This window comes from Corella eumyota, chromosome 2 (assembly GCF_963082875.1).
Source record: "Corella eumyota chromosome 2, kaCorEumy4.1, whole genome shotgun sequence".
Lineage (NCBI taxonomy): Eukaryota > Metazoa > Chordata > Ascidiacea > Phlebobranchia > Corellidae > Corella > Corella eumyota.
Genome location: NC_137491.1, coordinates 5251783 through 5278847, shown reverse-complemented (window position 1 = coordinate 5278847; position 27065 = coordinate 5251783). Strand labels below are relative to the sequence as shown.

The 27065-nt window shown below is 29.8% G+C and overlaps 3 protein-coding genes across 5 annotated transcripts; 1 reads left to right on the top strand and 2 right to left on the bottom strand.

Annotated features, from left to right (window-relative positions):
* Positions 1-1174: 1174 nt before the first annotated feature.
* LOC145742227 (uncharacterized) lies at positions 1175-3264 on the bottom strand. The gene is made up of 10 exons (XM_082560012.1): positions 3207-3264; positions 3101-3127; positions 2920-3001; positions 2687-2801; positions 2413-2488; positions 2159-2265; positions 2000-2071; positions 1805-1859; positions 1373-1470; positions 1175-1249 (listed from the first exon to the last, which is right to left on the bottom strand). The coding sequence occupies exons 1-10, from the start codon at positions 3262-3264 to the stop codon at positions 1175-1177; spliced, it is 765 nt and encodes a 254-aa protein (XP_082416138.1).
* Positions 3265-4108: 844 nt separating this feature from the next.
* Positions 4109-7497, bottom strand: LOC145741718 (uncharacterized). Of its 2 annotated transcripts, XM_082559357.1 has the most exons (12): positions 7355-7497; positions 7112-7278; positions 6895-7030; positions 6450-6753; positions 6327-6349; positions 6191-6229; positions 5746-6042; positions 5564-5599; positions 4954-5250; positions 4775-4810; positions 4382-4677; positions 4109-4259 (listed from the first exon to the last, which is right to left on the bottom strand). In XM_082559357.1, the coding sequence occupies exons 1-11, from the start codon at positions 7437-7439 to the stop codon at positions 4382-4384; spliced, it is 1716 nt and encodes a 571-aa protein (XP_082415483.1). In that variant the 5' UTR covers positions 7440-7497; the 3' UTR covers positions 4109-4259. The 2 variants fall into 2 exon arrangements, with proteins under 2 accessions (XP_082415483.1, XP_082415484.1); XM_082559358.1 differs by lacking the exon at positions 4775-4810 and having other exon boundaries at positions 4382-4660; positions 4946-5250.
* Positions 7498-15480: 7983 nt separating this feature from the next.
* LOC145742192 (CD166 antigen-like) lies at positions 15481-25833 on the top strand. 2 transcript variants are annotated; one of them, XM_082559973.1, is made up of 18 exons: positions 15481-15583; positions 18551-18646; positions 18772-18911; positions 19016-19139; positions 19266-19394; positions 20135-20167; positions 20685-20770; positions 20896-20964; positions 21091-21157; positions 21297-21405; positions 21555-21688; positions 21790-21927; positions 22068-22181; positions 22339-22467; positions 22653-22802; positions 23817-23930; positions 24159-24304; positions 24460-25833. In XM_082559973.1, exons 1-17 carry the CDS (start codon positions 15547-15549, stop codon positions 24302-24304), a joined length of 1815 nt encoding a protein of 604 aa, XP_082416099.1. In that variant the 5' UTR covers positions 15481-15546; the 3' UTR covers positions 24460-25833. The 2 variants fall into 2 exon arrangements, with proteins under 2 accessions (XP_082416099.1, XP_082416100.1); XM_082559974.1 differs by lacking the exon at positions 20135-20167 and having other exon boundaries at positions 15482-15583.
* The last annotated feature ends 1232 nt before the right edge of the window (positions 25834-27065 follow it).

Here is a 27065-nt window from a genome sequence, read left to right as displayed (position 1 = left end):
TGGTGTATGCTAGGGTTGTAAGTCAACAATCAATAACATATTTTTGTGTTCGTTAAAATTTTATATGTGTGTTATATTTTTTTTGTTACCTTTTTAACTGTAATTTTAAACAAGCCTTTTTACAATATTTTTGTCGTCTGCAAGGTACATATTTTAAGACTGAAAATTATGCATATACAAAACACGACTTTTGGGACTATTGGTAACTGTAAAGTAATTTAAACAACATCCAAAGAAAATATCGATGTAAATACTATAGTTCAAGATAATTTTGGATTAAATTTGCGCAGGTTATTAAATCATAGCCAGCAATCATCGATAATAAGTCCAGTAGGACAATAGAATAAACGCTAACTGTGTACGAGAAGGCATTGTGTTGTACCTTATGTATATATTGAGGTTTGGGTTCGTCCTTTGATAAAATTGGCGACTTTTTGTTGTTCTTAAACCGTCTGAATAAAACGGGAACTTGAAAAAACATTTGCACAAGAATATGGTACGTGCTATGCGCGGGTTTATTGAATTTACGCTATGCTCACTCGGGGTCGCGTTAGCAGGGGTAGTTTGCTTTAAAAATTGCACCAGTAGTTGTGAGAATAAAAACTAATGTAGTTTAGGATATGTCGCAATATGTATTATTATTTAATAACTATTGGTGTGGTTATGTAAGGCGTTAAATACAATGCCATTTTGGTTTGGAAATATTAAAAGAAAACGTCTTACATAATTTTCCTATTTCTAAAGTAATGTAACGTCATGATATCTTTTTGCCATAGTAACATTAAAGTGAAGGTAGTTAAAGTCAATTGTTTAAAATTTTAGCTGTAAAACTTAAACATAGAATTATAACAATTGTTTTTAAAATAACAAAATTGGTTGTTTATAAATACATAAAAACATACTGGCTTTGTATATATAAAATCTAATTGTGTTTTATATATTGTTTTTCTAGAAAATTTTAGCGTAAACTATAGTATTCTATATTCAAAGCGAAAATAAAAATTACAATTTTTTTTAATTAACCATTTTATTAACCAATTTTCATTAAATATTTTTGGAATTAATTTGTAACGTCTCTTGTTGGATTCGTACCTAAAAAAATAAACGTTAGGCAATCTAATATTGCAAATATTAACCACGAAATACTGTGTATTTACCCATTTAACTTATACGCCTAACAAGCTGCCACTTGGTCAACATAGTTACAATATCCCAACGCTTCATCAAATCCCAATCCATTTGGACATTGCTAAAAACAAATATCAGACAGCATTTAAATAATGTAGCCTTAATCTTTAGCTATTAAAAAAAGATTTTGTTTAGTTGAGTGAAATGAAAAAGACGGTATAATTTTACTATAGTTTAAACTTACGCTAGGACAGGGTTGTTGAATATTATTATCGCAAAGGTAAAACACTGAACAGTCATTGTCATCGACCTGTGTAGTGGTTGCTCCATTGCATTCATATCCTTAAGAATAAGAATACAGTTTAAAAGCAATAAGCGCATGTTCTTGATAGTTTAGGTTTAACATTTAACAAAAAGTATTTTATCTATTACGTTAGCTTTTTATATAAAAACTTTTTATATAGAAAGATTTTTATATAAAAACTGTTTACTTTCAGATGGTTACAGTAATACTCTTAAACGAAAAAAAAATCTAGTTTAATACATGAAAGAAAACCGTGTTTGCACACTATACATATACTAGAATTATCGTTAAAGCAAATTTGTAAAAATCTTGTTTATTGAAACATAGCCTTAGAAGCTGCAATACTAAATTGTTTTAACAAGATGATCTTACTTTCACTATCGGCGCAAGCTGGACCATCGCTCATTACCATCTTTCGAAAGGTTGTCTGATGTAAAAAATATTAATAAATATTTTTAAAATAAATTGCAAAATAAAATAAAAATTTGAACATAGTTGAATAAAATTTTTAAACAACTAGTTGAAGCATATAGTTGTATTTCTAAACAGCAAAAAAACTTGACTTACGACACATTGAACATTTTCTGGCCAATCACAATACAGTGCATCTTGGTTCCAAAACAAGCCGGGTGGGCACTCCTGCATAAAAAAAATAGTTCACTAATCATTAATCATAAAGGCCTTATTATTTATTTTCAGAGAGAGGTTTCTGTATGCGTTACTTACAATTGGTGGAGGGTAATCATTCAAACCATCGCACTTATAAAATGATGAACATGAATCGGGGTTGGGGTAATGGCCGACAGGTTTATTAACACAATCGAAGTTGGAACCTAAAACACAAGATGACAAATTTAAAACAAGTTTGTGGCAGCGGGGTAGGTAGTATTTGTAGCGGGGTAGGTAGTATTTGTGCAGCAGGTAGTATTTGTTAATATTTTTAAACGTTAATCAAGGCAATTCAACGGTTTATCTGTTACCTGAAGGTGGTGAAACCGTGGTGGTAGGAAAACCATTAGTTGTTGTAAATCCTCCTGTGGTTGTTGTAGCAGCGGTCTTAAATTTTTTTAAATAAAGTAATTATAACTTTAAGCGATTTAAATATTGCTTTTAAATCAATGTTTTTCTAGTTTTAAAATTGGTTAAAAGTGTTCAATAATAATATTGTTGAAAAAATACAAAATGGAAGGTAAACTGAAACACTTCAAAAAATGTTTTTTTTAAAATATGTTAATAAAAACTCTCTATACTTACTCCGCACGGTGGAGGAGCATTGTATGTGTTTACACACAGTTGTAAGGGTTCGTGGAACACGGTGTTTTCATGCAAGCATGTATATAAATGAGCTAAAGGTTCAGTTGGAACACATCTTTAAAAAATGTCAATATTTAATTACTGATTTCGAGGTAAATATAACATTTTTAGCCATGAACTTTTGAATAGAATAAAATAAACGCAACCAAAATTTACTAAACTAATTAAGTTACCGATAAAATTCTGTACAATTTCCATAGGGACTCGCATAAAAGCGGTCAATGCTGGGGTCTGCTACGTTGTTACAGTCGAATTCTATAGCAAAAATAGTTAATTTTTTTTTCGGTTTAAATGTAATGTTTAATTTAAAACTACTTAAAATAAATTTTAAATTAAAAATTTGCTAAAACCTACCTGACAATGGTACTTGGGGGTATCCACCTAAAAATATTAAATTTATTTTTATTTAATCATAAAAATCACTATCAGAAACACTTAATTTTTTCATAATTTAACTTACCAAAATCTTGTGAAAATGCCAAAGTGGCGCATGCGCAGACGAGAATTAATCTTAACATATCTGTAGTTGTGGGCCGAAATTAAAATAATAAAACATAAAGTCGCTTAATAAGTTTGTTCTTTTATAGTGTGCTTAATCGCGTGTTTAAATAAAGATAAGTGTTAAATAAGTCACTGTCTTACCTTTATCTCAACTTTCGTGGAAATTAACATAAGGGTTTTTTCTCATGTTACCGGGACATGTGTACGTGGACTAAGTCGCGTGGAGTTTAATATAACAAATAATTGGACGACCCGACATATGTAACATAAAACATTTTTCACATTTTTTCCTAAATGTTCTTTTTTTAAAGATGTACACATTGACAAAAAAATCAAATTTATATCAAAAATTGAGTTTTGCTACTTCTTGTTTAAACAATATTAATCTAAAAATTTGCTAAACATATATTTAGGTATATATATGTTTGACAGTTACTTATTAATATTGTATTATTTGTTTTGTATTTAAAAACTTTGTCATTTGCGAAAAAGAGGCATATTTGTGCCTAAAATGAAGTTACCTATGTTAAGTTTGTTTGCAGACAAATTTCAAGGGCTTTATCTGTACAGAAAAGGTATATGACATGTTTAACCAAAACCACAGTTCTTAAAAAAAACTTAAAATGGATCAATTGTTTATTTTTCGGCGACAGATAATAAGGAGTTGCTAACTCTAATTGAAAACAACATCATGTTAAATTCTCACACTTTGCACAGTAAGTCATTGTTTGTTAAGGTATCAACTATAACAGTGAATAATAAATTTTTTTTTATTTCTTGCTAAACTTGTGAATCATTTATAAATTATCTCCGCACTAATATTTTTTTTAATTGCGAATATAAATTCCACTTTTTGTTTATAATAGCGCAAATTTATTAGCATTGTATTTTTATTGAATTAATGTTTGAAATATATACAACAACAAAATCATAATCTTTATTCATTGAATTTAAGCGTATAAGTAAAAATGGTTGGGGTCTAAACTCGCCGTAATGGATTCAAAAATTCTTCCTAGAAAAAGTTTGTTGGTTAGATGAAAGATGAAATCAAAATAGTAATACCGTTGATGTATTATAAATACATAGCTTTTATTATTTAAATGGTTTAAATAGTTATTTGAGATTATTTTTTACCTAAAGCCCACGTCTTATTTCGTAGACTTCGTTAGCCCACGGTCCTCCCTCTCCGTCTTTACGACAAGCTGTGCTTTTACCATACCGCTGGTAGGTATCGATAGCATCTGCACTTGAAGCACACCATCCCCCGTTTTGAATAGCTATGACGTTATACCCTTGGGACAAGGCCACGCTTGCACATTGCTGGATTGCATTAGGCCTTTGGGTGTAGTTGTCTCTAAAGAAACTTTCCAGTGTGGGTACCGCACGCACCGATGTATCTCTCCAACAACCTAACTTTTTAACGATTTCAACTACAGAAAAACACAAGTGTCACTATATGTTTTATAAATTTTTGTTAGTAATTTGTTATATTTGTTTAAGTTTTTTGTTTAAATTTAGCATACTTACACGGAGTATCTTTATCTGTCAGTGGAACAGGTGGATCTAAAAAAGATAAGGTTTTCTTTAGGTAAATATTTGGAAAATATCTTTTTATTGGACGGCATAACAATTTATTATTCACAGAGATTCACATAAAAAACTTGTGAGGTTTAATGTCTTTGTTTAGTTTATACGCACAAAACTACCTCCTTGTCCAAGATAGTAAACTTGATTTGCCCATGGACCACCTTCACCATCACCACTACAACTCGAACTTCTTCCATATTTCCAAAAAGTATTTTCTGCGTTTGCTGATGACGCACACCACCCTCCATTTTGTACAGCTATGACGTCATAGCCAAGCAACTTTGCTTGATCGGCACATTTTTGAATTGCATTGTCACGATATTGGTAGCGGCCATCAAGCAATGTTGAGCTAGGTAGGCCCTCCAGTGTCGGAATTGCTCGATTTGAAGTATCCCTCCAACATCCCAAGTTTTGCACTAAATTTTATATAGGAGTTATAAAATTTTATATAGGAAGAAATAAATGAATTTTTTTATCTTATATCGACTTTTGGTTTTTCTTTCCTTTAAATTTACCTTTTTTTTGTAAAAATGATTTATAGTAATTATTGTGAGATTTTATTTAAAAAAATATATTCTAGAACAATATTGTAAAAGTACACATTTTTTTATTAAACAATAATACCATTTACGTTACCTTCAGAAAAAAAATTAAAGTTAACATCTTGCATTTTTAAAACTTTAAACGATTTGCGGTTTATTATTTCATTTATAGTTAATAAAGTATTACCTGGAATAGTTTGTACCGGTTTTGTTTGAGGTGGCGCTAAAAATATTTAAAAATTTAAATTTTATATTGCAATGAAAATGTATGTTTTAGTTAATCTAAAATATCATTAAAACATATATTTGTAATATAACATTTAAGAATATTATTGTTTGATTTTGTCAAAAAATTGAACAAACTTTTACCTTCATCTCCTATGTAATAAACATTGTTTGCCCATGGACCACCTTCACCATCATTAGCACAAGCTGAACTACTTCCATATTTCTTATAAGTCTCGATGGCGTTTGCTGATGACGCACACCACCCTCCATTTTGAATGGCTATGACGTCATAACCAAGTGACACCGCTTCACGTGCACATTTTTGAATAGCATTTTCACGATTTTGGTAGCGGCCATCAAGCAATGTTGAGCTAGGTAGGCCCTCCAGTGTCGGAATTGCTCGATTAGCAGTATCTCTCCAACATCCCAAGCCTTGCACTAAATTTTAGTTTTATATAAAATTAAAAAAAAGTTATTCGACAGAATTATGCCTTGAACATAATCTAAGTTTTAAAATATCCAACTTCTAGAAACAACTTTTATTTGTTAAGAATATTTCACCCTAAGTACTTTAAATTAAACTTACATTCTATAGTTTTGGGGGTATCTTCTGGTGATTGAATTTCTAAAAAAATAAAAACTTGTTTTGTTGAGCACAATTTTTTTAATCGTTTAAACAAGTTAAAAAACTAAAAAATAGTTGATTTAACAAAAGTACTCACGTTCATCGGGTCCTGAAAATTCTCTAAAGAAAAAAATAAACATTAATACGGCTCGAACAGTTTTTTATTTTTATCAAATTGAAACAAATTAAAATTACATAGAAAATCAAAAAGTTTTCTTACTCTAGTAAACTGCTAGTGATTTTGTACACTTCATTGGCCCATGGACCACCCTTTCCGTCTGGAAGACACGCTCCGCTATTTCCATACCTTTTGTAAGTATTGACTGCGCTACGTGATGATGCACACCAACCACCGTTCTGAACAGCTATAATGTCATAACCGAAGTCCAAAGCGGCTCTTGCACACTTTTTAATTGCATCTCTACGACGTTGGTATTGCCCATTTAAACGTGGACTTAAGCCTTCAAGGGTTCGTACTGCGCGATCACTGGTGTCACGCCAGCAACCCAAATTTTCAAGCTCAACTAAAAATCAATTAAAATGTTCCTGATAATGATTTGTTTGTTTTTTGCAATGTGTTTTGTTTGCTTATCATGAGAAATAGATACGCACTCAGTTAATAATTAAAGGAACAAAATTGCATCACACCCAAAAAATTAACTTACCGTTATATATTTTCTTTAATTCGTAAACCTGGTTCGCCCATGGACCGCCTTTGCCATCGTTATTACATGCAGTTGAGCGTCCATATTTCTCGTACGTGCTTTCAGCGTTTGGCGAGCTGGCACACCAACCTCCATTCTAATTAAAATAACGATTAATTATAAAAGGGTAAAAATTTGTGTACAATATATATATATAATTTTTTAACTACCTACATACCTGAATACCAAATATCGAATTCTGACTTTCGTAAGCAACGCGTGCGCATTTGGCGATTGCAGAAGATCGATCTGTGTAGCGTCCATCTAACAACGAATTCCCACCTTCTTTGGTAGGTATTGCTCTGGCGTTGGTGTCTCGCCAGCACCCCAGGTTATTGTACGCAGCTGAAAAAAATTAAATGTTAATTTTAAAACTTTTAGAACAACTCAGTTTTAATATGATATTGATAAATTCACTTACCATAAGTAAATGGGGCAATGTCAGGCACGCTGCTTGCCTGATATAGAGGAGCAGTAAGTAAGATGCACAAAAGCGCAATCTTCATATTTAATTTCTTAGTTTATAAAATTTCTGTTCAAAATAAATGTACTGTTAGTAACCGTTCTGAAATTTCTTAGACTAAAAAATATTCCTGAAAGCATCGTTATATAGCCTAGCTTTCAACTGTTGTTTTTCATTACATGTTTACCGTCAGGCAGAAAAGCTTGGACAAACAATTTGATTTAAAGGTTTATTTTAATTATAATCGCAGTGCAATTCGAATCGAATCAGCTTATTAAGTGCTGATTGCAGGTGTTTATGCTGATTTTCAGCCAATAAAGCGTCATAATGGCCACTTGATTGACGAACAACTTGAGTGGGCAACAAAACAAAGGGCATGCAGGAACTTGTACAAATACAAAACTAAAAGCTTTCATAAAATGACTAAGCGTGTTTTTTTGAAAAAACATGCGGACTCAGAAAATTAACACAATTTTTTTATTTGTAAACAGAATATTTTTATAAGTTTTTTAACTTTCGATAGCCAGTTCACCCACAAACAATATTTAAATGGGTTTTAATTTTAGTTTTACAGATACTAAATATCATGCTTCAAAATTAATTATTTATAACCTTACTCAGATTGTTTATATATTCTGCATTAGTATTTACTTTTGTGAACCACTTAAACAGTAAAAACATAGGCAACAACATTTGTTTAGTAATGCAACACTATATTTCATAACTTTAATAAAAAGGCTTACAATACTAATACAAAAACTTAACATAATCTTAAAAACCCCAAAAGTTATAAATCAAACCAAAATTCAAAATTGTTATTGCTCTTAAGATAAATAATATATAATATCGCAGTCTTTAGTTTAATATTCTAACCTAATTCATAAAATACGATTTAAATTCTGCAAAGTAGTTTTTTAAGCTAACTTTTAACTTAAAAGTTAAAAAAGTATACGTATGTATAATTTTATCAAGCGATACCATTTTTATAAGAACGTTGTGGCGGCATTCATTTTAGCCTTCAGTGTATATTTTTTTTTTGTTTTTTCGCGCATTGATAAAAGTATATAATAAATACGATATACAATTAATATGACAACAATGCGACGGGAAAAAATGACAAAATCGATTTAATGATTTAAAACATGCCAAAAGTATTAATGTTTACACGAAGATTTTATAGTACATTATGGCATGGTCACCAAACCCAGTTATATTGAAAGAGTTTAAAAGTTTATTCGGTTGCCTTAAGGATAATCTAGTGACTGCACAAAATAAACATTTAAAATAAATAAATTTTGAGAAAAAAATCACCGAATCAAGATCATACAATAGATATAAATTACGTTGTAATTTTAAGCAAATGCTGTTCATATTCTTATGTGGCAAACTTTATTTTAGTGTAAAAGCTAATCCGCTAGAAGTCACCACTTGATAACGTGCAGGCGGAAAACCAACTTACATAAACTAAGTCCGGTAGTGTGGCGAACCGGTCATGGCGTCGGACTACGAGCCGAAAGATTTCGGGTTCGAGCCACACCAAAGTCACACTATTCGCCCTTGAGCCCGGCGTTTACGGATAGCTCATACACGTCACAATACCACACCCCTACCCAATAAAAATATAAAACCTATCACCTTAAGGGGATATGGAAAAAAACTTACATAAATTAAACCAGTATCCGCCAATATTAAATTACGTTGCAATTTTAAGCAAAGCCTTTTCATGTTCTTTTGTGGCAAATTTTATTTTAGTATAAAAGCTAATCCGCTAGATGTCATCACTTGATAACGTGCAGGCGATAGCCAACTTACATAAATTAAACTATAGTATCCGCCAATTTTTACAAAAAAATTTCGCCAAATAAAGTTTATCCAAAACTAAGATCTAGACCATCTACGGGAATTAAAGAAAGTATTTTTTCAGAAGTGAACAGCCATTTAATGTAAAATGTTTCGTTGTCAAGAAAAATGGAGGTTTCGGAAAATGATTTTCGCCAAAATGTCAATTTGGCAAAATAGGTTTCGATATTGACAATGATACATTAAAAATTTATTCAACATATTTTATTTAAATACACAAAGAATTGCTCAAAGCATTGTTTTAGCTTAAATATAGTTACTCATACCCTTTTTCGTTTTAACACAAGATATAAACAAAAAATACATTAGCCTTTTTAACATGATGTAGTACAAATTTTACTGTTATTAAATACAAAGTTACGACCAAAATATTGCACATAATTTAACCCACATAACTCGACTGAGAATTTAGAACACATGTGTTTTTTATTATGCATATGTGACTTCCCATCAAAATTTGGGCCGTAAAATTCAAACTAATAACTTGATCTACTTGGTAAACTGTTCACGCCTTGTCTCTTGTAATACATCACGTTGGTTGTCGCTAAACATCAAATTTAAAAATAACCGCTGAGCGTGACGAGAATATAATAAACAAGTTTAATTTTTTTTCTAATTATTAAAATGTTCACCAATAAAAAAATTTTTTTAGTGAAATTACTTTATTAAATAAAATGCATTTCGTTGCTTTACAAAGAAATCGAAGTTTGGCGTTGTTTAATTAAATATACGATAATATTAACCAGCTATGCATGATTGTAAATACCAAAGCATAAAATCTCTACCCACGTTACATAAAAGATACAAAGTAGTTTGCTTCGGACAAGTTTAAACCGCAAAGGCTTAGTCATTTTAGCGGCTCATACCTTAACATGCATAGCTTGAGGCACCGTTTAAAGCAGCCATACGTAACGAAGTGTAATGTAGCATCAACACGAGATAAGAGCTTCAACTTTCCTTTAACATTTTTTATCGTTTGTTCATCACATATTTGTAAAAGTTTTAATTTTTGAGTCGTAATTCACTACGTTTTTAACCTATGAATAATCACACAAATTAAACATTATTTCATAATTTAAATAATTTTTATTATTTTATAATTTTGATCAAAATATGTATTATTTTTTTACGAATATCATTCTATACATTACGATAAAATATTCAGCCTTTAAACAGTTGGTGTGAACTTTAAATTTATTATTAATCAATCAATTGCGCAAGAAACTATAGTTAGACCAAACTACGTCATTTTTTGGACGTTTTTCAAGGAATTTTAAGCATGCGGCAAGTACGCTAATTCGGCTTGCTTCGGTTGCGTTATTGGCCAAACCTTTTTATAAGCCCAAAAACAAGGTTGTTAAAAATTAGTAGAAAAATAAAATAGCCTAATACGTACGAAAAGCACAAGAGTTTAAAAGTACTTTTTATGTAATAGTTAAATATAACAAGGTTGACATGCAAGAACTTTTAAAATGCCCTAGAAAACATTTTAAGTTACTATTTTTTATACTGGTCAAAAAATATATAAATTTAAACTTGGTTTAAATAATTTTTTTTAAATATTACATTTGGCGTATCGAGTTTCGTTCTGTTAAGATTTAATTGGAAGCACTTACGTCAGGGTTTGACAATTGTTTATGTAAACTTCGCCATTTAAATTAAATAACTCAATTAACGGTGGAAACCCAAGTAAGTAAACCGAAATGAACTCATAACCTAAACAATAACAAAAATTAAAATAAAATCGACTACAACACCCAAAAATGGCCGTCGTTCCATTTGATAGTTATCAGATAAGTCTAAGATATGACGTCATCGGATTAGTTTTCATGATGTCATATTTTCTCAAGTCGATGACTTCACATTTGGTAAGCCTCTTGGTAAATCCTATTAGCGCGCGGGAACATTTTTGTTTTTTTAGGAATTATTTTTTGTTATTTTATCTCACAACAAAGCCGGGTATGTTGTATTACGTAGTAGAAGGATTATTGTTCGCTCTTGTATAATTACACCCTGGAGTTCCTATTGGATTAAGACAAATATTATTGTTTGTTAGATTTAGAAGGTTGTATAAGACAGTCTTTAGTTTTTGGGAATGCAGCAATTAAAATGTCTGTGGAGATTTCGTTTCGTATTCGAGGATTGTTCTTAAAATACAATTTTACGATCAATCATGGCGTCGTCGTTCGTTTCGGCAAACACAATTGATAATTGATCGCTTAGGAGCCAAATTGTCGCAAGCGGCAATTATGCATGCAGATTACTGAATGAATAGAGTTAGTTCTGGTCTATAATTTAGATCAATACGCTGGTAAGGATGCACATATGCCCGATTTAATGACAAATTTTTTGTAATAATAACCTAGTTTATGGTAATTTTATAACCATATGTTGCACCATTAATTTAAGTGATGAATTTAATGTAATATGTTGGGACAAGATTATGGATGAATTATTGTAAACCATGGTTTATATTAGCCGAAATAACATTTTTTTAAATGGAGACATCACGCTTTTTTATTGAACAAAGTCGTCAAATTGTCGCAACGTCGTTGTACAAATCGACAGCCACGTCGGCATTTCGCATGTGCTTATAAAAGGCCCTAATTGTTTGAGTCAACTACGACACTGACACGCGAAAACGACTGGACTCTAAAACGTCGAGGCTAATTAGGCCAAATCAAAACAGCGAAAACGGCGCGAAAGTGGCCATTCAACAAAAACGTTTATAGATCGTAGAAATGGAGGGCATAAGGTGTCGTCTGAGTGTAAACGAGCTGATTTATCACACTAAGCCATTTTTAACAAAAGAGAATCGGGATCAAATAAAACTCATTTCTATCAGCCACCTACGCTTACCCACAGCTCCATTCATACAAGCCCAGCATGTACAAAAGACACGTGCTCGCGAAAAGGGAGCTCTCAGTAAAGTGTGCTTTATTGATCCAAAAGTTAATCGAGTTTTAGTTACTGCATGAATTGATCTAAACCAAGCAGAACTTCGTAAATAGATTTGGCGTGTATTGGAATAGGAAAGGTTTGGACACTAAAGGCAGGTAAACGAGATTGTCATTGATGAACGCAAATATTTTAAGTCCCAGGATTTCCTCGCAGATCGCGGCTAAGTTAAATAACCCCAGGGCATGTTTCTTTATGCGGCGTCGGTTTGTTTATGCTTATCTAACACTGCGTATTTTAAAACCGTTTGCTGAAAAACAAAATTCTAACGTGACGTCACCATTTATATGTTAATTTTTGAAACACATTCTTACGAGTTTTTTATTTATAACGTCATCACAATGACGTCATTATTGTATCCAGGTGATACAACTTCCCGCATTTTCTAACACCGTTCTCAAGCCTTGATTCGTTTTTTTACCTGTGTAGCCAACCACGAAATGCACCCCGTACTCAGAAGCCCTCAACAGCGTAGCGATCTCATTGGACTGTGACGTAACAAAGAAACAGCGATCCGCTTCGCGCTAGAGCAAACATACCTCGATTCGGCGATGTAAAGTAAACATAGCATTCCCGGTCAGAGAAGCCGGTATGTTAATATGTAGCACAGGAAGATAGTAAAACTGTTATCTTGTTCGCATCGAGTATTCGCATTTCGAAGAGTACGCACAAATAGTTATAAAACGATTCATTTAGTTAAATGTTTGTTCAATTCAGAAGCTGTACATGTAATTGTCCATTTTTCGCGCTTCTGAGTTCCCTTTTTAAAGTCAAGTATTTAAATGTAATATAAAATACCATATTTTTGGTTTAAAATTTATAAAACTATAAAATTTATTAACAATAATAAAAGCTAGTACTTAACTAGCTTGTTTAAATATTTTCTGTTGGTCAGGAATGCAAAGCACGCCATATTTATATGTATTTTAGTTATACTGCCACTACTAATTCAGCGTTTTCAATATTTTATTATTCTCGTAAAACATTTGTGATCAATTAGTTGTGGCATCCCATGGTTCAACGGTTGAAATTCTCAAATTTATTTATTATATGTTTTGGCAAGTTGGTGCCTTTTGATTCATTTTAAGAGTTTACAATCGCGTAGAGTTTGTTGATTAAAAATCTAAAGGAGAAAATAGATTGCAGGAATAGTTTGTGGATTATAAATCTCAAAATAAAAGAACATAAAAATAAGATTTCATAAGGAGAGAGGAACAGACGCGAGAGTGGGAGAGACAGAGAAAAGGAGAGTTTAAAAGAAAAAAGAAATCCGATTTAGTCGTTCATGGATGGAGTGATATCTACGAAATCTTCAGAAACCCGTGGTCGATGTTCAGTAACTAGCGTTTTTCGTAGCATTGCCCCGCCCAAAAATAGACACAAATGTGAGTTAGCTAGCAATGGACCCAATTATAAATGGACATTACGTTAGGTAAAGGGTGAACATGTAATATAGGTAGGAGCTTCGAACAAAAACGATAAGGCGCTGTTTTTATAATTTTGGCGACAAGTTTTTTAATTTATTGTTTTTTAATTTTATAAGAAATATTCCCGATTATAAATATGTGTGGCGTATTACTGTATTAGGTCAAAATAGTAATGTAGCAATTTAATATAAAAAATAAGCTATACTTTTTACATTGAAAAAGGTTGTGCGTACAGAACGTACTGCTTTCAGACCTTACTTATTTAAACGGAACCTAATTTTTATTGTTCATTAATTATTGAACAAGCATTTTGTTTTGCATATTATTTTTTTAAATGTTTTGAAATATGTTCATCTTACGCTCTATGGTATTTCTGTATTTTAAAACATCATTTTTTAGCGGTTAGTGTCAGGCTTGTCAGCTTGTAAATATCTAATTTCAATTTTGCGGTTGTAAATATCTGAAAAACAAATTAGATCAAAGGTAAACGAAAGTAGGTTTGGGATCTTGGTCAATATTTAAAAAAGGTAACATAGTGATAATGGCACCCACATGGCGGCGAACGTTTGTTTGCAAAACATCTCACAACTTGAGTCGTGTGTCTTATTTATTTTTCGTCGATTTGCGGTTTTGTTTTTTTTATGTAGATTAACAGATATTCAAAGGTTGTGCTTAAAACAAGCAAATTTCTTTAAAAGAGTGGCAAAAAGGCAAAGGGTTACAAGTTTAATATTTAATTATTCATGTTTAAGTCTATACATTGTTTGCCAAACCTGAATCTACATATAAGGTCGCAAAGTTTAATGTCACAAAAACATGAAACTAATAAACTATTTCTCTTTAATGCTGAATCACCTTATTGTAAACAGAAATAAAATTACAAGGGGTTAAAATATAGAAATGGAATTTAGCCAATTTAATAAACGTATTTGTATTTAAACAACACACCTGTATAGGACATGTTGCTAATAATTTATGTTTAAAAAAAAGAAAAAAATTTTTTTAAGAATTATTCTATTCTAAACTAAATTCTTGTTAAATAATAAACACATATTAGTCATTAATCTAATAAAGGCAATTTATGGAAATTTTTTTTTATAATTTTTATTTGAATTTTACATTGGATGTGGCATATTTATTAAATATTTATAAACAAATTAATCTATAAGAGCAAGAACGTCTAATCAATTACAACAGGTCACCTAATTTTTCTCATAAAAAGAGTAATTCGTCATTTGAATTCGTTTAAATTTTGGTGTGAAAAACTTTATATTAAGTACCACATTGCCACAGTTAACTTGAGCATTCTGGTGCCTTCAGGCGATGTAAAGTTCGACGAAAAGGAATCGAATTGGCGCGTGTTGTGATTTTTAAGCTTGTATCCGTGCTTTCTAATTTGATCCGCTATAGCCGTTCATTGTGCATGTGACCCTAATCGTCGGTTTTGTATACGTATCGCATTCGCGCAAACAAAAGTGCTTGTTTGTAAAGCAATTGGAAGTGTATTGTTTGCAATGGCAGCCGACTAAATTAATCAGGTGTCCGATCGTCCGGTTGGGATTTCGATCTACGTGGTTTCGACAAAACGTAAACAAATGTAGATTAGAAGAATAATTACAAGTAGGAACAAATATATACAACAATAAACAGCCAAACCAGAAAAAGTCATTTTGTTAATTTAAAGTCATTGTCTTATACCAGTCGTTTGTCAACCATAGTGATTTATTGTTATATTAGACCTTCGTGTTTATTAGATTTCGGAAGTTTACGGTTATTTGGTAAGATTTTTAGGGATTTAACAGTGCTTAAGGGTAAACGATATTGGGTATATGTTAATCATTTTTTTTTCTGTTTTGACAGGCAAATAAATTATAGGAATTAAGTTTAATTTTCTTTAAAATCAATATGAAGACTTTAATTGTGATTTTCTCAGTATTTACAGGCAAGTCCTAATAACATATTATATAACCCTATTAAATTTTTTTTTTAAATCAAAAAATTGCAAATTTTAACCTTCCATTTACAATAAAGTTAACTGTTTTAAAAATGGGAGTAGCAATACAAAGTAGCACGTAAAACAAATACTTGCAATTTTTCTTGTTAGGCGAAAGTGAAAACTTTATGACCACATTTTCATAATAGTTCCGCGTACTTGTTACAATTTAGAATTATATTAGTATTTTATTATTTAGCTATTTTGAAGTAAAAATCCAGGAAACCGATCGAATATTTAAGCCTATTTTGTTTCTGTAAATATTTATATTAAAATGCCAGCACCAAATAAAAATTGCATTATAGACCCGGAATAATTCAATTATTAAAATCCCTTCGTGCTGAAACTGGACGTTTAAACGTAAGCCTATTATTACTAACCAATGGCTGCCGATTTACTTGGAAATTATTTGTATAAAATAGTAAACTTTGTTTGTGTAATGTGAAAGAAAACGTTTAAACTTTTGACATTCCAATTTGCCAATACATTTATTATTAATGAAAAATTTCGTATTAAGAACAATAACATTGTGTTGGCCTATACTTTTAGGACAACACATCAATAATGCAAACGAAACATTACGTCACAATATTTGGGAAAAATAATGGAATATACATAGAAATGATCCAATGTTATATAGTTACATTACAATAATGGGGTTTTTACGGTCTGGCAATTTCAATATTATATAGCGCTTCACGCTGGGCCGCAATTTCTGCTTCAGCGAGTTTGTGCTTTAGAAATAAAGGGAAGCAGACGTTTTTGTGAGAGATTTTATAAGCTTCGAGTAGGCATCGTAAACTATAACTATTCAGCACTAAACGCAGTGCGCATCGTAAAGATATTGATTTTTGAATGTTTAAATTTTGTTGCAATATTTAATAGAAATAGTGGGAACAGATGTTAATGTGGCTTTATTTAAAATTCCTTTCCCCTTTTCCAAAGATTAATTTTTTTTAATGTAACAATGCACATGTTATACATGCAGTCGTTCTATAAAAGCCTTTTTGACTTTTTGTGAAGAGGTTGAATACTTGTGTCTCAATCACTGTAATCGATTAACCACTTAGCCATATCAGTAATGAGAATTATTTTAAAAATCGCGGCTTGCTTGGGTTTTTGTTCTTTTTTTTACTGTTTTACAATCAATTTGGTACAAGAACAGTTTGTTTAAATGCGTAAGACCTTTTAATAAAAAATAAAATCCTCATTTTAAAATAGTGCGTGGGCCAACTTTTGTCACACGATATTGCCTTTACGACATAATATGACGTCATCGAGTAACCAAATGATAAATTTATTTTTCTCACAACTAGGTTTCCGAAATAGCAATAGTTTCGGGCATACAGTCCAGCCAATTGTTATATGTTATTTGAATAATTAGTCTCATTCTTTGCGATTATGAGGGTATTTCATTTTTTTGTTTACTTTCGGGTCTGTCATTTCAAAATCCAGACGTCGGTATGCTTTAAGTGTTTAGCATGTGATTGCGGTATTTCTTTTCTTCGTCAAAATTTTATTACCTGCAACACCACAGTATCACGTATTCGACTTTTACAAATAAAAATCGACTGGTAATAGCTGTGGAGTAATTGGCTTTAAAATATTGACTTTATGCTTTCAAAAAGATGGGATTTATCGATAAGTCTGCTTTGTAGATTGTTAAAAACTCGAAGCATTTTAGTTTCAATATTGATTTTGTGGTTAGCTTTTAAGAGCCATTCGCTTTGGTAAATTACACACACTATAATTCCTAAAGCTATACTGTAAATCTTTTTTAACGGACTCCTAGTTTTTTCATAATATTATTGAAAACTTTGTAAACTGTTAATGCAATATAGTCGGCATGGTACATTAATTATTTTGTAAGACGTGTTTACGTAAATTGCCAATATTGATTTGTGGTTGATATGGTATGTGTTACCGTTTCTGTTAAAATTACATTACTCCTTAACTTGTTTATGTCTTAACATATTTTACAAGTCGTTCTGTGTGTGGTGATGTATTACAAGCGTGTTTTATACCATCAGACACTTACGTATGTTATTCAATACTGTCACACTTACTTAATATTATATCCTAAATTGGCAGTTTACAATCCAATTAAATTAATCTCAGGTAACCTCAAAGGCTGTCAATAATTAGGTAATTTAGCGCTAATAAGGGAAATAATTATAACTCAAATTATTAGTCGTATTAAATCGCTCTCGTGGTTGTAAAAATTGTTCCCACTGGGACGTTTTAAGAGTTAAGTTGCCGGCCAAATAGTTAAACAAACTGCTCCCGAGTATCGATTTTCAAATTCATGTTCTACGTGCGTAGTTTGGCCCATAAGGTCAAACAAAACTTGTTTAAAATTATGTCACGCAACATGAATGTGCGCCGCGAAGGGCGGAATTTTTAAAGAAATATAAACATTGTGAAAATGTTAATTTGACAATTGGCCTTTTTTACCAAAAAAATCTTGCAGATTATAATAACTATTAAAAGCAAAAAGTTGTTCCAAAATTTGATAAAATTAGTCAACGTAGGTAGTCTATTGAATAGCACCTTAAACTGTCGTAATGTGTTGTTTTTACACATATCGTGTTTCGTTTTAAAAACGGCCCAACAAAGCCTTATTTTAACGAAAACATGTTATCAACATAAAGGAGGCACGCCACTTATCGGGAGAAAAGCTGTCTTTCCACAACTAGGCACAAATTATAACAGGAGTCTTTTGATTGTATTTAAGAACCCAAAAGTACCTTATAATATAGACAAAATATTTTCAAAAGAACTCTGTTACCAAAAATACATTCATCAAAATGCGATTGTTTAAAACTATTTTATAGGTAGCTTTTGATATTTAAATAACAATGCTTTTAGAATACCTGCTTTGATATTGTCAACCCTGTAACATTGCAATTTTTTTAGTGTGTCTGGCCCAAACCGTAGATGTAACGCTACAAAATTATGCAATTAAGAATGGGGGTTCTGCAGAAATCCCATGTACATATACAACAAATGATAGTAAGTTGGTGCTGAATAATATTATTAAATAAAAACACTTAACTATGAATAAAATTAAAATAACAAACTTTTTGGTTATTCAAAAAAAAAAATTTTCCAGGATTGTATTTTAACACATAGTATAGTTTCAGGTGCTGATGTTACTATTACCTGGTATGCCGGCAGTGAAAGACAACGCTTGATTAAAATTTCAGGAGCAACAATTTCTAGAGATAGTGGGTATACTCGACGAGAAATTTCGGCAACAAATGAAGGGAGCCTTCTTGTATGTGTTTTTGTGAAACAATAAATTAATTTGCTATGAGTGAAACCAAACATTTATTATATTTAACTTTCAGTGAGCAAAAAACCCTTTTTTACTTTGTTAAGATCCCAAATACGACATTGGCAGACAATAAAGATTTAGCACTCTTGGCTTGTGAAGTAGAAATAATGGAGCCTGGTAACTCATCACCATCTTCTGGTCAAGGAAGTCTTGAGTTTATGGTTGTTCGTAAGTACTACTTTAAGTTTACCTACCCTAGATAACTTTACAACATAGTTGAATCACAAAATTTTATGTAACTTGTTAAAATGTGTCAATCTGTAAAATGCACATATTACATTATTTTGTTTTTAGTTTTACCAAGTTCTGATCCGGTAACTGAATTATCTGATGAAGAATTTAATTTAAGTGAAGTCAAAATATCTGTTGGTACTTGCCAATCTGGATATGGGCACCCCACACCAACAATAACATTTTACAAGGGTAAATTTCCTTTTTACAGTATAAGAAATTCACACACTAAACTGTAAGAATGAATAAAACTAATTACCAAAAGTTAACAAAATAATAAATGCAGATTAAATTTAAACATTTTTTGTGATTTTAATTTGACCAATTAATATGATATTTTAAAATTTTTAAAACAATGCTATCACTACAAGCATGTGCTTAATTGCTTAAGAAATTTACCTGCATAAATTGAATATTTAATTTTTTTTAGTAAAAAGTAGTTTTTTCTTGTAGTTTTCCCACCTTTAATGTAGAGTGGATTTAGAGTGGTTGTTAGTAGAGGGTTGATACTTTAATCTTGCTTTTACTTTTGATTAAAACTAACTTTGTTCATTTATTGCAAAATACTGATATCGCTGTTGCAATTATTCTAAAAATCTGTTATTTTTTAAAATTAAAAAATGTAATTTGACATTGTATTAAATCGAAGCTAATCAGTATTCGACAGTACTTGACCAAAACAATGGCAAATTCTTTTTATACTACTAAAATCTACCAATTTTTTGCCAACACAAAGTAAATGTGTTATTATTTTAAAACCATTTAGTAACAATAAACAGATAAAAAGATTAGACTTCTGTAAAACTAATTTGCCATTGTTTTTAAAATGAATTAATTTAAAACTTAATAGCCCTAACTAATTTGAGCATTTTTTCGACAATCAAAACTAATTTTCTCTTTTCTATGCTTTTTTTGCTTGGTGCATGGATTAGGAAGTGAACAAATGATTTCAACTGAACAAGATGGTAAGTCAAAGTCTTATTATAAAGCCTCTTCTATCGATATATTTAAAAAGAAATATATTAAAATTTTCATAATCTTTTTTTATTTAATTTAAACAAAATTTAGTTTTTTTTATTGCTAACTAGTTTTCTTTCAATTATGCTGATTTTTTATTTATGTTGTATTTTAACTAACAATTTAATACTAATTTGGTGAATTTGTATTTACAATCGAGTTAAAATTATGCATGGCACTTTGTTAATTTATTGTATATACATTCACACATTAAAATCTACATCAATTTTGACAAAATTGGGAGGTCAAAATGCACTTTAATTTCTTTTTTATTATTTAAAACTAAGTTGTAAAGTTGTAATCATAACCTTTTACATTAAAGTTGTAGTACTTGTCTTATTTCTTATTTATGGGTATTAAAATACACAACATAAACATAATAAAATTTTCGAGGGGATTTTGCAAAAAAATGTTTAAAACGATTTGCTGTGTTTATATTTTTAACGGACTTTTGTTGATAAAAAGGTGATGATGAGATTGAAGAAGATAACGGAGGTGGCTTTGCTGCATTTACCCAAGATATTGTAATTGAGGAAAATGGAGATGGCGCTGTGAGTCAATAAAATAAATTTAGTCATTTAGGTTAAATTTTCTGTAAAATTTATTTTTATTAATGTTAAAAATTTGTTTAGTTTTAAAATTCAACATAATGTTATATCTTATTTATCTGTTTTAGACGAGGGCCAAAAAAACATTGGTTATTCCAATCACAGCAAATGACGATAAAGCAGAGTTTTATTGCCAGGTACTTTTCATTGCAGTACATCAAAATGATATTTAATTTTTCTAAAATGTATAAACTATAAATAATATTAACAACATAGTATAAAGAGTATGAATCGATTTATATTTTTGTTTATTTAAAAAAAAGGTTACCGGAGGTTCTGGTGATGTAACTTCTGACCAAAAAGTCGCTTTTCCAACCTTCAGAGTTATATGTAAATATTTTTCATTTAAATCTCCAAATTTTTATACAAAAAAATTTTCTTTTTTAACTCTGCCTAAAATTGTTATTTACATCTTTAGTGTTTGAGCTTTGTTATTAAATAAACCACTAAAATTTTTACATTTTTTTAGACCCCACTAGTGAGGTTTCGGTTACACCTGAACAAACTAATTTATTTGAGGGAGATGTTGTTACCTTTAACTGTGAAGCAAATGGCTACCCTACACCTGAAGTTCAAGAGTAGGCTAATATAACTTTAAACTTATATTTAAAAACATTATGTAATACGAAAATTTAACTGTAATTTTACATTCCCATTTTGCTTATTATTTAAATTTAAAAATTGCTACCCTACTGCACATAATTTAACATTTTAAAAAATTTTCCAGTTTTTATGGTGATACTAGCAATTCGGTTGAAATTCCTATGACAAAATCATTGTCAGGAACAGAAGTCGAGTGCGTGGTTCAATACACTGGTGCATCATCAACTGTAACGGGGGATTATACTATTTCTGTCTTATGTAAGAAGTTGAAAATTTATTTTGTTACAACAATTAAACTAAAGTAAAAAAATTTGTTTCATCCAACAAAAATCTAATATTTAAAATTTTTTTTCTTATAGACGCTGATACTCCAGAAATCACTGGAAATACAAATGTTGCCATGGGAACCAAATTGTCTCTTAAATGTACTTCTATGTCACATCCTACTGCTTTATCTGTTAAATGGAAGAAGGATGGTGCAGTTGTTAGTGAAACAGGTATTTCATCAAGATATATAAAAAATTGCAGTAAAAAGTAATGTTGTAGTAAATTTGGTATACTGATCAATTAAGGTTAAATTTTAGTAATTTACCTGCACATTTGATAAATAGACTATCAATTTATTGTTTAACTTTAGGAACCCTTGCTATTGAACGAACTCAATTCTCAGACAGCGGTGAATATACTTGTGAAGCTGAAAACCAACATAACAAACTTACCAAAATGAACACTGCTATGGTTGATATTACTGGTAAGCTTTCTATATTTAAAAAATTATACAAAGGTTTTTTATTCATAGTACTGCTATAACATTTAAGTAAATATAGGTTACATATTTTTTTAAAGGTAAAATTTAATAAACCTTTTTTTTAAATTAAAAATGACATGTACAAAAATTAAATTTTTAGGTTTGGATGTTGATACAACTGAGGAAGAAGTTGGTGGAGTTATTGGTGATTCTGTGCAATTAATTTGTTCAGCAAAAGCATCATCCCAACCCACTTTTATGTGGATGAAAGCTGGATCTGATGAACATTGTAAGTTTTACACTTATACGATTGAAAAAAAGATAAATACTACAACGTTGTAAAAATTTGTGTTTAAATAATACTTTTGTATTTTAAAAGATTATTAAACTGCTGATTTAACTTCAACTTTTTGAAAAAAATTGTTTTTCAAATTAATATTTATTTCCAAACGTAATATTACAATGCTTTAACAGTTTTCGGTGCCGACACAAGCAACCCTGAAGAGAATGAGTACAGCAATACTTTGACCATTGGACCACTTGATGAAACAATGTCAGAAGCTATGTATCATTGCACAGTTACAATGGGTGCTGATTCTGAAGATAAAGCTTTTAAATTACCACGTAAGTAACTGTAAACTAAGTTCCGGTATTATAGTCAAACTAACTTATACATTTGTTATGATTTTATAAATTAACTTGTTTTAACTTATGGTAGTTTCTTCTAAACTTGGTGAAATTTTAACTTTTTTTAACTACTTTTAACATGGTGTCTTTAATACTTTAAAAATATACTTGGTTTAACTGATGCATTCAAATACATTTGACACACTATTGTTTTTTTTACATAAAACAGTATGTTTTTTTTTAAATAAACGTACAAAAAAGCATATATTATTGCATGCAATACAAAAAAAATGTTGAGTTTTAATAAGAAAAATATTTTTTTTGTTTTTAAAAAAAAAAAATTAAAAAAAGTATCACAAAGTTTTGTACTTTACAACAATAGCCTATACTAAAACTTTCAAACTTTAACTTTTAACAAATTTGAAGTATTTTTGGTAATACTTTTTTTGGCATGTTACTTACTTTTTCTTATAAATTTTTTCTTTGGTGCTAAAGAAATTCTAGAAAATGCCACACCAACGATTGAAGGTAAAATTCTTGCCATGCATGACATTTTTACACATGAATGCTTGTACTTCATCATTTTCTTTCAATTTTGTTGCATGAATATTTTTCTATTTTAGTAAATGACTCGTGTAAAGGATATAGATTATTATTCAGTCTGGTTTTATTTTTAATTTTTTGTCATACATTTTTTTTGTTAAGTCCTTTTTTTTATATAATTTATATCAAAGTGCATGTATTTTTTAATTTGTTTTTCTAACATTTTTTTAGAATTTGGTAAAAAAAATTATTTGTTAATTCCTTAAAAGCAATTTATATTTAAAATAAGATCTGATTTAAATCATAATTATTTAAAATTCTGTTGTTGTTTATAAATAAACTGTTATTCATTAGCTTTATTAAGTTTAAAAATAGTTTTAAATTTAAAAAAACAGTTTTAAAAAACTCTTTTTTTGTATTTTTGTAAAATAATAAAAACTAAAAAATAAATTTCTATATATTGTACAGACCTTCAAACTGCTGGTGGTGGTGGATCAACAGCAACAATTATCATTATTATTCTTGTACTTCTTCTTCTTGTTGCCGTTGTGCTTGCTGTTCTATACAACAAGGGAATTATTTGTAAGTCGAACTAAAGTTTTTATTTAAAAATTTTGTAAAAATTTTTTTCATAGAATACATTTTTTTTTTAATTTGAACTGTAAAAAAATATTGGATGACTTTGTTTTTAAAAGTTAATTTTAGGCTGTAGCTTTTTTAGCTCATCATGTTCTTATAAAGTTACCGTACATTTACCAACATCCTTAAGTTGATATTTATTAATTAATTTGCAATTATGATGTTTGTCAGGTAACAAAGGCGAGAAAGGAGATGAAAATGCTGAAGATATCGAAGTTGAAATTCCAAAGGATAACGGTGATGATGTGGAGGCAGGAAAACCACCTAAAGAACCAGTCAATGAAGAAACTGGATTAATGAATGGAAACGAAGACTAGGTATTTTTGTCAAACTGTTTATAAATTATATTAATTGTAATAATGGTAAACAGTAATTTCTTATAATACATCTTGCTTGTAAAAGTTTTTTCTAAAAAGGAAATTTTTTTTTACTAAAAGGATTTTGTAAATAATTTTGCGTTTCTGTTTATTAGTTATTAGAGCGTGCCTTACTCATTTGAAATTTTCAAATCTTGCCGGCTCAAAAACTGACAAACAACTGTAACAATGATATATCATAATAACCAGCCATACAAAAACATTAACAACTGGAATTCTTCCATTTAATGTTCCAGTAAGAAGACAATCGATAAAAAGAGTTGATCTTTGATAAATTTTGATAATTTTTTTAAAATAACTTTCTTAGTTAATAATGCTTAGTTAAACTATAGGGGCGTATTTTGTTACTTTAATACCCAAATTATATTGTTTTAAATTTTTTATGATTTCCAATTCTTACGACCGTTTTTGGGCCTAAGATATGTATTTTATTGTTTCTTTTATTAATTTTTTACCCTTCGTGTCTGTATTATTTTATGTGAGATATTGCATTGGGGTTTTGGTTTAAAAAAGTGAATTTAGTTGCCATTTAAATTGTTATTTCTGTACATAGCTCACACACATTTTCTTTTTCTGTAGCCCCTTTTTTACACTACACAGTCCAGACCAGCACTATTGTAAACTTATTTCTAATCATGTTTTATCACAACAAAATGAATTTTTATCAAATTTTATTTCATATCAGGGTTTATTCTAATTTATTCTTAACATCATTGTTACATGGTACAAATCTGTGTTGGTGCAACTATTATTTGAAATGTAATCTTACTGAAATTTTCGTTTTTTCAAACTATACCCACGGTAAAACTCCACCCTTGATGTATCAAGTATCTGCATTTTACTAACCTTAGTAACTATATTATTATTAATAATAACAAAGGTGAACTAGTAGCAACGCCTAACCTTAATATTAGGCTATTATAGATGTCACGCTAAAGCAACAGCAAGTGACGTCATCACACCTAGGTAATGACGTCACTAAGCTGACGTACCAAATTTTGTGAATATTTTTACTTCATATATGTATATTTGCTTATCTCTTATTTTTTGTGCGCGAAATTTTTATTAAGATTTTAGGTATTTTTGTGACTTTGTTTTTTAGGTTTTTCATTTTGGTCGCTTATGTTACTTTTTAAGCCACTTCTTTATGGTTTCAGATTTGGACTTTTATTTTTAACGTTTATTATATATACTCTGTACATTGTTACCTTCATAAATGAACTTTTATGGATTTTTAACATAAAAACTAATCTTAATTTAATTTTAGCATAACGAAATTAATTGCAAATTCTTTAACAAAAAGCTTCGTTTTGAAACATCTATTGTTAGCCTTATTATACTGATACGGTACATTTCAATTAAATTATTGTAACGGGCATAAGTTTTTAAGATATAATTTTCAATTGTATTTTTGTACGGACTAAATTATATGCACTCAATGCTCGCTATTCAATAAATGACCACTGATATACAAAGACATGGCTCGATAATGTAGACAGGGTTTAGTTAAAATAGTAATTGTTCGGCTTGTTTTAAATGAACTTACATTTAAAACAGTTTTAAGTTTTACTTATTTTAAAAACGTTTAACATATATTTTGTTCTGTAAATGTTGTTTAATTACCGTATAGCTGCTATACGGTAATGCTATACTATAGCATTTATCACAAATCTGCTTCAGGCGCGATTAAAAAAGTAAAATGTCGCTTTTGGTATCAAACTTAAACGCTTTTGATTGTTTTCATTGTACAGCCTAGTAGTGCAATATGGAAAGTGTTTTAAGCTATATAGCATGTTAGTTGTTTACATAAAAAAGCTTGTTTACATAGGATCAAATGTGTAAAATAACAAACAATATAATGTTTAAACTTAAGTAATATCCAAACTTTGTTTACATTAGTTTAGATCTTCTAGGGTTTTAAGTTTTAAAATGCGTATGGATCATTACAAACTACTTAATACTTAAACTAAAAAAAAGTTTAAAAAAGAAATACTTTTGCAACTTTACCACTTCTTGAATTACAAGGTAAATTTCTTCCCAAAACTTAGTGATATTTCACAGAAAAGTCACGGTACATATAATTCAGATGTTTGTACAATACACTTTTGTTAATTATGGTTCGAAATCTTAGATTTCGAATCTTATTGTTATTGTCAGTATTTTTATTATTTTTATTTTCAACAACAGCTATTATTTCAATTAAAGTTTTTACAAAATACTTTTGGGAATATAATAATATTTATAAACGTTATGAGACTTTTATTAAAAATTTATAAAATCTCAAAACCTCAAATTTTTATTAGACGCGCATTGGCTAAACTAACATTCAAGATAAAACATTTCGCAAAAATTTTTAATAGAACAAAAGTTTGATCTAATTTTTATTTTAGGTTTAATTAGGTCACGTGATATTTTTGGCCAATGATATTGCATACAAATTTTTTTAAAAAAAATAAAAAATTTTAAATCGAAAAATAATTGTTGTGTTAGAACCGCACAGGTCCAATTACCGTGTTTACAAAATATTTTTCAAAAATATTAATATTCATAAAAGTTATGAAACTTTTATTAAAAATTTATGAAATCTCAAAACCTAAAATTTTGTATTTTATTAGACGCACATTGGCCTAACTAACATTCAAGATAAAACATTTCGCAAAAATTTTCAGTAAAACAAAAGTTTGAGGTAACTTTTATTTTA